The 10,413-nt window shown below is 54.3% G+C and overlaps 1 protein-coding gene across 1 annotated transcript in view; it reads right to left on the bottom strand.

Annotated features, from left to right (window-relative positions):
* The window catches only part of ALX3 (ALX homeobox 3), a 9,855-nt gene extending 6,820 nt beyond the window's left edge, over window positions 1–3,035 (bottom strand). Inside the window, exon 1 of the mRNA XM_069479033.1 lies at window positions 2,699–3,035. Within this exon, the coding sequence (XP_069335134.1) occupies window positions 2,699–2,975 (277 nt within the window). The 5' untranslated portion in view covers window positions 2,976–3,035. The remainder of the gene's footprint in view (window positions 1–2,698) is intronic.
* Window positions 3,036–10,413: the final 7,378 nt, after the last annotated feature.

Below are 10,413 nucleotides of genomic sequence, written 5' to 3'. Positions count from 1 at the left end.
CATTGAGGCCATGGGCTTTCACCTTTCGCTGCAGTCTTGCTCGTGCGGGTTCGGCGCTGTTTCCTCTCTTCACGCTGGGGTCGCTAAGCGACCCGCAGAACTTGCTGAGGACTGGGCTGTAACAGTCCTCTGGCTGAAAACCCAAAGCCAGTGGGGACATAAACACCGTGGGTAAGACCACGACGAGACCTCGGTCCTCTTCCTAGAGGCCTCAGCCAAAGAGAGAAGACTTGGTACTCTCTTGAACGTCTGCAGTCCCCACGGGTCTTCCGACTCAGGGCCTCAGAGGCAGCGGGCAAAACTCTAGCGGGAGTCACTTATAGCTAGCGCGTTCCAAGGTCAGGGAGCCAAGCTGAGGGACAGACTGGCGGCCCCGGTGGGGCAAGGAAGGAACTGCCAACCACCTCTCTGGCTCTCAGAGCAGCCACGCGCAGAGGGCAGGAGGTGGCTGGCACCGCCAGGACGCGGCCTGGGTCCAGAGTAGGGCTGGGCGCTCTCTGCAAAGGGTGGCCGGAGCGGCGCGGGCGACGGGTGGGCGAGAAGCGCGGTGCGCCAGCCTCGGGGGTGCGCAACTTCCCGGCCTCGGCAAAGATCGCACCGCAGATGGGGCGCAGCTGCGCGCCCACTGGTCTGAACTGGAAGCGCTCTGAGCCCCTTATTTTAAAAGCCAGGAAATAAGGCGGGTTCCCCCTTCACCCGCCACTTCCCACCAAGTAGGCTGCGCGGCCCCCCGGGGCTGCCTCTCCCAAGCAGCCTGCCCGCCGGGGTCGCTCTGCTGCGGGGACTCCGGCGCCCGTCAAGCTCCGGCCAGGGCACTGCGGAGGCGGCGGCGTCAGGGATCTGACGCTACCCAGGCAGCGCTCGCACCCGCCGCGCCTCCCTTCGTTTGGCTCAACTGAAATCGTTAATTTTTTTTTTAAATCCCACTTGTATTCATTTTGTGTTATACTCTTTTAGGATATCCCTTTTTCTTTCGTTTTGTCTGCTCCCTCCCTCTTTGTCCTTTCCCTCCTTCTCCATTTACCCGCTTCGTTCGATCTTCCTCTTGCTTATTTTTTTTGCGTTCGTTCTTCATTTATTCCATTCAGTTCTGCCCAGCTCACCGGCTGCCATTGACTTCTCGTTCTCGCCGCTCTCCTCCGTTGTTCGGTTTAATTCCCTTTCCCGTTTTTTTGGTTGTTATTCACACTCTTTGGTTTCTTTTCTCAGCATTTCGTTGCCGACGACACCCTCGCCGTCGGATCCCAAGTTTCCCCAGCCACCAGCTCCGCAGCAGCGCTCTTTGCAGTCAGCTCCCGGGCGGTTGGTGCGGGACGCGGCGGTCCCGGCGCTCGGGCGGTGGGTGCGGGACGCGGCGCGCCTGAGCTGGACGCGGGCCCGCGGGGTGCGTCCCGCCCGACGCGGCGCGCGAAGCCAGGCCAGGTACCTGTCCCCCGTGGAGCTCACGGGGCTGCGCGGCCGCTGCCGTCTGGCTGGGATCAGAGGAGCCAGGCCAACTGCTTCTCATTAAGTCCCAACTGTGGTTTTTATCAGGAGAGCCTCTTTCAAAGGGCACAGACAAGAAGCTCGCTGGACTCGTTCATTTCCTCCGCTGACCCCCACACACCTCCCCGCCCGCCCCTTCACATTCCCACCGCCCGGGCTGGCCGAAGGCCCGAGATGCCCGGCCACTCCGTGGAGGCCCGTGAGGCGCCAGCGGGGCGGCGGCGGCGGGTCGGGGCGGATCTCAGAGGATCCAGCTCTGGGCCCAGGCGCGGGATGTGGCAGCGCAGACAGGGTGGGCGCGGGCGCCGAGATGCCTACTGGTCAGCGGGTGCAGCGGGCGGCGGCAGCGCTGCAGATCAGCCTGCCGGGCCCGGGCCTGCAGGCGCGTTCTCGGGTGATGGAGCGTTCCTACCAGAATTAGCACCGGGCACCGGCCCGGGACCCTCAAGGCGCCCTGGGGCTGGGCCTGCCCAGAGCGGCTCCCGACGGGCCAGCGGTGACGATCCAGCGCCGGGGGAGCCAGGACTGCGAGAAGGGCGGCCATCACCGTGCAGAATGACGGGAGGCCAGGTTAGTCTGAGAAATAAGAATACAGTTATTGGGTTTTGAGAATGGCCCCGGCACTGCAGGACCAGTCGCGGACACTCCGAGCGCCTAACGCACAGGCAGCGCCCTTGCCGCGGAGGCTAGGCCCAGGGAGGAGAGGTGGGCCACCGACAGGCCTCAGTACTCGGCTGAGCCCGATTTGACCACTCTAGGTCGAGGCCCAGCCTATAGGCCCTCAAAGGGCACCAGACACAAAAGCCACGCTTCTGTGTCAGGGCTCAGTGTGGCTCCCCAGCCCTCGGCCCGGTCCAGGCTTCAGGGCCGGTGGCACTTCCAGCCCAACTCCGGCGAGCATGATCTCTCCTTCCTGGTTCCGGCCACTTTCGGCCCGCCTGGGACCCGAGCTGTCGCCACTCTACCCTCCCTCGACCTCCTGTCTCCCATTCCCGCCGCCTGGGACGCCGGTGGCTCTGCCTCCCGCACCGCACTGGCTTTTGCCTGGCCCGGGCCAGAGCCAATCCGGTTTTCGTGGGAGCCGTGTCGAAAGGCGAGAGGGGCAAAAAGTTGCCAAATAGGCAAGCGGGAGAGTTAAGCTGGGAAGTCCGGATCTGCCCGGGTAGGGAAGAAGGAGAGAGGGTTGGGCTGCGCGCTCCGCGCCGCGCGTTACCTTCCGCGGGGCCCTCGTAGAAGTGGCCGCCGTTGAGCGCCAGGCCGGGCCCGAGGTCCTGCAGGTACTTGGCAGGCGGCTTGGCCGGCTCTGGGAGGTAGGGCTCCAGGGGCCCGCAGGCCGGAAAGCCGGTCAGCCGCGGACCGCGGGGCGGCGCCGAGTGCAGGTGAGGTGCAGCGGCCGGGGTCCCCGGGGGGCCCGGAGGCTCGTCCCCCGTGGCCGCATAGGGTCTGGGTGCAGGCCCCACGCCGAAAGGCGCGCAGCGCTCAGGGTCCATGCTGGCTTGGGGCGCACAGGCCTCCGGGGCTCCCGGGCTCGCGCTGCCCGCGCGGCCTGTGAGCGCCCGCCAAGGGGGAGGGACCTGGGAGCGGGGGCGCGGAGCCCCCGGGAGCGGCGCGCGCCGCGGGGGGCGGGGGGCAGAGGAGGGGGCCGCGCCTCTGACTTAATGCTAGAACCATCCACGTCACGTGTAGCCCCGCGCGGGTTAACCCCTCGGAGCCCGGGAACCCCCTGATTTACCCTGAGCCCCGTGTCCCTGGCCATTCAAGGAGAGGATGAAGCAGCTTCCTCTCTAGGGCGGGATCCTTTTGTCTGCCCAGCCAGGTGAGTCCCTTCCCCAGAGCAGCACCCTTTGTCCTGATATCCAGCCTAGTGACTCTTGCCCCAGGAGCAGTGAGGCAGTGGGGCAGACCTACATCCCTCCTCCTGCAACAAGCACTTTTAGGCCTGTCTCCTGACAGCCTGAGATGAGGGCCTGGGGCAGGCAGGGATTGGGCTGCAACTTTACCTAGTCTCTCTTTGCTGGGAGCTGGAAAGACCGTTTTTGCCCCCAGCAAAAACACCTCCCTTAGAGATCTGTTGTGCCTGACAGAAGAGAGGAGTCCTTGGGAATGTGTCGTGTGGAAATGACTCTAAGCTGGGAATCCGGCCTGGGAGCTTGGACTTGGCCACTGTCATTAATTATCTGTGAGACCTCGAGCCAGTCACTTAGTGTCCTCATTGACTGTGGAGGTTGGGCCAACACAACGCTCAGTCTTTTTATATATTGGTGGTGAGTTTCAAAAGCAGAGGCAGGGCCAGAGCAGACAGGGAGACTCCCGGTGGCTGCTCAGGACTGAAGGGGGTCCAGCACAGGCAGCCTTTGGAACAGGTGAAGGAGAAGAAGGGCTCGTGTTCCCTGTGGGCAGCAGGCGCAGAGTGAATGCCTTTCAGTGGGGGGACGACCCGAGTGCCTAAGGAACCACTGGAGAGAGTCTGTCTGCAGTTGAGACCTCAGGGTTCTGCTCCCTTAAGCCTGCCACTTTGGAGAGGATAAGGGGAGGACTGATCTTCTAAGAGCTGGGTCTCCCCAGCCAAGAGGAAACATAGGATTAGGGCAGTAGCTTATAATTGCTGAAAAGAGAAACCATCCCCACTCTACCTAAGATCTGGGAAGAAACACCCAAGGACCCCAGGACCCTGTTCACTTCCGGTAGACTGAGGAAACCCTTGAGTCTGGGTTCAACTGTTTTTATTTCCAGTGCCTCCAGAGACTAGCAAGAGAGCTGGGGAGTCAAACATCATTTGTATTTCATTTGAATTCTTAATTTTTAAAGGAATCCAAGAGGCCTGGTGTGAACACCTCCTTCTTCCGCTGAGGGCTTAGAGGGGGTTTCTTGGCTGTCCTCAGCCAGAGTTGGGCTGTAAATCAAGGCCAAACAGGAACCAGAAGCCTTGCATCTCACAAGGAGTCATTAAGCCATTATTAAACATACCATAACGTCTCTGAAGCCTTATTGGTTTAAACACCACATTGGAGGCATTATGGCCATTAGGGCCCCTAATCACAGACTGCAGATGGGGCAGAGGGATGGGAGCACCTGGGGCTGGTATTCCCAGCCAAGAGGGAGGCTCAGCTTGCAATTAAGCCTCGCCTCTGGCTTCACCGGGGGAATCCATTCTCCAGGATCCAATAGATCTGAGCCCTGGACAACCAGTTTGAACTGATCACCTTTGTCCATTAATAAGGTTTTTCAATAATTGTTGATTGGATATTGTTGACATTCTAGGAGGATGTTAGTATCAATTCAGGACACCTGTTCTATTCAATAAAGTTATCAAGCAGCTTACTGTGGAGAATACAAGTATGATACAGGAAAATGTCACCAACAATTTAAACAAAGCAGCTTGGATTAGATGCTGGGTCTTTTGCCTCAGGTGATAACCTTCCTGAGCCTCAGTTTCCTCATCATAAAAATGGGCCACACATGTGGATGTCGGGTATTTGCACCAGAAGCGCTCACGCTGTGAATTACTGTGTTAATTTCAGAGGTGAGGATGATTTTGATCTCCAGAAATGGTAGCCCAGATTTCTGGGCTCTGTCCCTGAATTGGTGGAAGGCTCCTGACTCCAGGCTGAATGGGTCTAAGCCTGGAGCTGAGCAAAGGAATCCAGGGACCCACAACTCTTTTCAAGCTCAGAAGTTTCTCCTGACATTCTCCCACTCTCTGAACAGAACAAATTTCCATGCTGGGATGGTATTAGCAATTGAACTGAGGAGACAGGAAGCCCCAGATCATATGGGAGTTGGTGGGTTAATGGAGTTGCCCCTCCTGGGAGGGTTTTCTCCCAGAGCCATGCAAGTCAGGACACTGAGAGGAGCCTCCGTGTCCCCCTCCACTCCCCTTTTAAGCCACTAGTGCAACCTCTTTTCTTTATCTGTATGTGGTCTGGGAAGAGTTTGATGGAACAGGTGCATAAAAAACACAAAAAGAACAAGCTGAGAGTTACTAAATTTTCCTTCTTAGGAGGGCCAGGAGATCATGGAGTACCGCAGAGGCCCTCGTTTTATAGATAAAACAATAGCACTTACGGTGTGGGATGCTATCTCATGCATTCTACGTACATTGACTTAATCCTCACAACAACCCCATGAAGTAGGCACAGTTATTAGCCCTGTTTACCAGAGAAAGAGCCTGAGACCAGAAGGGAGCCATTTGTTCAGGTGGACACAGCCAGTTAGTGGCAGAGCCAAAATTTACACTCAGATCTGTGGTCCCCTACCCGCCTCTCAGTCCTTCTTCAGCCGACAGAACAAAGCTGGACTCATTCCCCGAAAACCCTCATTTTCCCAACGGGAAGGCTGAGACTTCTTCCTTAAAGGGAAGTTGAGACCATAGTGGATTTGGGACACTGCACAGCTGCCTTCGTGATCACCAAGTGGCAGTTTAGTGAGACTTTCGCCCCTCACTCTGGCGGCCAGGTCAGTAGGTAGAGAGTGGTTTCTGCTAAGTTGAGACCAAATGAAACAGGGTGTTAAACACCTGAGAAGCTTTACAACCCATGCAGCTGATGTGGGACAGAATTTTAAGAGGATTTGAGTTCACTGCTCGTGCTGTTTAATAACCAGTTGAATTACAATAGCATGTGTCACTGAGACATTGTCCTTGGAATAAGAGATGAGCTGAGGGTGTGATCCAATTCTAGATCCTATGATGAAAAAACTTTTTAAAAAACTTCTCCATCTCTATAAAAAAGTTACTTTTTAAATGGAAATGATACTCACTGGCTGTTTTACACTCTCTGATTGCTTAATTCGTTCGTTTGTTAGGAAGCCCCACGACGTGACCCGAATTTGTTGGCACCGGGGTAGAGCAGAGAGCAAGACGTGATCCCTGCCTTCATGGCGCTGCATGCCTGCACTTTGCTGGAGTGGAAATGTCCCATCCCCATTGAAGAAAATCATCGTTTGGATGTGAATTAGAATGGAATCTGGTCTTGAGAGCAGAGTTCATGGATCCGGGCTCAACCAGAAGGTCAGTTCCTCAATGAGGCAAACATCAGAACTTGCTCCTTTTTCTCCCAGTGGATATCCAGAAGGGGACAGGATAATGGGGAGGAGGTAACCTCAGATCTGAGATATGCATGACATACACAAAATTTCGTTCCAGACAGGAAAAACTCAGTTGTTTTTTTTTTCCTCGAAGGGAAGACAGTCCGTATTGCCCTTGTCCTGTTTAGACACTGAAATCCTAAATTGATCCCTCTGAAAATCTGGGTTTGGGAGACCAAGTAGATTGTTTCTCATTAGTGACATTCTTCCTGGAAGGTCAGGCCAAGGAATGGTAAATAAACCTTCAGATCCGGTGCTTCCTCCTCACCCGATATTTTTAAAAAAGAAAGACAGTAAAAAAAAAACACTCTGTGCTATGGATGCCCAGAATCCTTGGCCGTGATTCTGATCATGCAGGCTAAAGGCTGTTCTTTGGGGTGAAACTTCTGGGAAATTAAAAAGCTGTTTTTTTCTCTTTCATTGATTTCATCTGTTTCCTTGAGAGAGAGAGAGATACTTAACCTCTCTGTGCCTCAGTTTCTTCACTGGAGAATTAGGAGGAATGATCCTCTGGTCCAGCTTTACTGGAACGAATGAGATAGTGTTTAGACAGATGTTTCTTGAGCCTGAATCCACCACTGAACCCATATTTTTCTGCTCGTTGTCTCTGTCCAGCTCATGGGGGTTGGGCTGGAATGGGGGCACACAGAAGTGGAGACATGTCGCTAATGTGGCAGTGTCGGGAGGGCCTGAGTTTGTCCTGGCATCTGACTTACTGCCTTTGTGTGAAGGTAAATGGATTCTGTGGCAAGTGCCGCCGTGGACCGTGGAGAAGTCATTTTGTGGAGGAGTTTTTGAACTCATCCTTAGTGTAAAACAGAAGGGGCCACATTTAGACTTCTTGGCAGTTTTAACACTTTGATTAATTAGTTTTATGCATTCATTTATTCTCACGCATTTACTGAATGCCTGACATGTGCCCACCAGTGGGGCCATCCAGTGAGGAGAGAGCCTGCGACAACAGCACCACTTACTCTCAGGGCTTTTCCAGACTGGCAGGAGAGAGACACAAAGCCACAGGCACTGACGCCAGAAAGTGTGGTCGTACTGAGGTGGGAGAGCACGGGGGTCCGCAGGGGCCATGAGAAGGGCACCCCTGCAAGCCTTATGTGGGGGGCAGCGGCTCATGAAACGCTCCAAGGCTAAATCTGGGAATCAGAAAGTTGAGTGGGGTCACCCAGGTGAAGGTGAAGGGGCAGGGAGAGAGGGCATTCAGGTAGCCAAGTTTGGGGAACTCGATTTGTTGGATATTGTTGGAGCCTGGGGAAGGAAGAACATTTGGGTTGGGGTCGGGGGAAGGAGACAAAGGTGGAGGCGTCCACGGCAATGTAGAGAAACTCCAGGCAGCGGGAAGGAGGGCTCCACAGACCTCAGTCTACCATGTCTGCCACGCATAGCCTGAAGCACTGGTCCACTACTGGGAGATAAGGAGGAGGAAGCCCACGCCCTGGGAAGTACCCCTGCTTGAAGAGGAGGACCCAGGACCCACACCAGCAGGCAAACATTAAGAAAACATGAAAACAACAAGAACAAAAAGCACATTTGCTCACTGGGAGGCATGAGGTGGAGAGTTGAGTCGAGGGGCAGAGACGTGTGATGTCAGCCGGGCGGAGTGGTCTGTGAGGGCTGTCAGAGCAGTATTTTGGCTCCTACAGGGAATGCTGGCCAGGGCACCCCTGAACTCATTTCAGCAGGAAATCCATTGGTTCCAGAGTGCAGATTCCAGATTTGTTATTTTACAGGGCTAATAAGTATGTAATTATCACATTTGAGGCCCTTCAAGGGAAATGCAAACACACACCACTGAACACCCTGAGCAATGTGAGTAGAACCCACCCAGAGTTCTAGAAGGAGCTCGTCACCATGTCACAGACACATCGCTCCAGTCTAGTGTCTTTTCCTGCAGGGGAGAAGGGAGAGGGATGGTTGGGCCTGAACTTTACAAGGAACTGGGAGAAAAGCAAGAGAAGAGGATGGAAGAGTCTCTGCCCAGCTTCCTCTGGTCTCCAGGGAAGCAGATGCAGTGGATGGTAACAGTAATAATATCCACCATTTACAGAACACCTACCGTGTGCCAGGCAAACACCATCTCATTTAATATTTACAGTGTTATAATGTTGGTGTTAATATTCCCATTTTACAAATGAGGAAACTGAGATTGGACTTTGTGTTGGGTATCTAATGTTGCATAACAAAACAGCCCAAAACTTAGTGACTTAAAACAACAATAGTCAGTTACTGTGGGTCAGGGGTTCAGGTATAGCTTGGCTGAGCAGCTCTGGCTTGGAGTCTTTCAGGACCCCAGGTCGGATATTGGCTGGGGCTACAGTACTCTGAAGGTCTGCCCACGGTTGGAGAGTTTGCTTACAAGGTGGCTTGCTCATGTGGTTGGCAGGTTGGTGTTGGCTGTTGCCTGGAGGCCTCCATTCTTCCTCTCCCAGGGCTGATTGAGTGTCCTCCCACCCTGGTGGCTGGCTTCCTCCACAGCAAATAGTCCAAGAGACCAAGGTGGAAGCTGCAGTGATGTTGATGACCAGGACTCACACACCACTACTCTTGCCATAGTCTACTGGTCACACAGGCCAGCCCTAATTTAGCATGAGAGAGGATTACATTAGGTGAAGCTCCCTGGGGGTCATTTTGGAGGCTGGCTACCATAGACTGGTTCCAAAAACTGCCCACAGCCCACCACTGCTGAGTGCTGCTAGGATGCAAACCCAAGTTGCCTGCTTCCAAAGGTAAGGCTCAATGTTGAATCAGAAGGAGTGGCTACATTGGTGGGTTAAGAGGACCTGAAGGGGCATCATGGGGTACCTGGCAGGCAAGTATCAAAGCCTACTGGGCAGTGAGTGTCACACTGCCTATCCTGAGGAAGACTGGGGAGACCCTGGAAGGGGGACAAGGGTACCCTGGTTTTCTCTGTACTAGGTGTTCAGCTGTCATAGCAGGCAAACTCCTAGGGGGCCCTCAGTACTGAGAGGTGATCTCATGGCTCCACGGGGTCTCTTAGTTCCTATGGGTGGAGGAAGGAAACAGACTTACCTTTGCTCTGTGCTTTGCAGAGGAGAGATATGAGTAGTGTTTGCACTGCTGTTAGCTTACCAAAGGGAGCCCTGGCCTTAGACCTTGAACTGAGTGATGAGGAAGGGAGACATTGTTGAGAGCCCACTGTGACTTAGGTCTGAACTCGGTACTCCACATCTTAAAATTTCATATAATGCTTTTGGGGGGTGTCTATTATTATTTCTACTTTACAGATAGGAATACAGAACTCAGAGAAATTAAGCAAGTTGTCCAAGGTACCACACTCTTCCTAAATGATGGAACCAGGAGGGACGCCCGGGCCGGTGGCCTAGGAGGCTTGCACCATCTCCAGTGTGCCATGCTAGCTTGAGCCATCTCGGACGGACAAGGCTGTGCTTTCCCTCCAGCCATTCAGTGGGGTAGAGGCCATGCTCAGCAGAACGAAAGGGATAAAAATGTACCTACATTCCAAAGCCTGGGTGGATACTTCTTACTAGGTTTTTTTTTTCCCCTGGGGAGACAAGATTTGGACCTGTGAACAATTACCCGGAAATACAAGATGTTTGATAAGTGTGAGACGACCTGCCCTGGCTGAGGAGCAGACATGAGCAGGAAGGGGCTGGCGTTCTTACTCCCAGGTCACTTCCAGGTGGAGAAGGAAACCACTAGGTGGTCATGAGCATGTCAGCACCAACTCCTGGACTCCCAACTGTACGGCCATCAGGACCAAAGCAAAAGGCCATTGCCCCTCGCTGAGAAACCTTGGAGGTCTCTGAGCTGTAGCCTGAGAAAACGTAAAGGGCTAGCAAAATGTGGGTA

Source organism: Eulemur rufifrons, chromosome 8 (genome assembly GCF_041146395.1).
Source record: "Eulemur rufifrons isolate Redbay chromosome 8, OSU_ERuf_1, whole genome shotgun sequence".
In the NCBI taxonomy this organism is placed as follows: Eukaryota; Metazoa; Chordata; class Mammalia; order Primates; family Lemuridae; genus Eulemur; species Eulemur rufifrons.
This window is presented reverse-complemented; position numbering and strand designations above follow the sequence as displayed.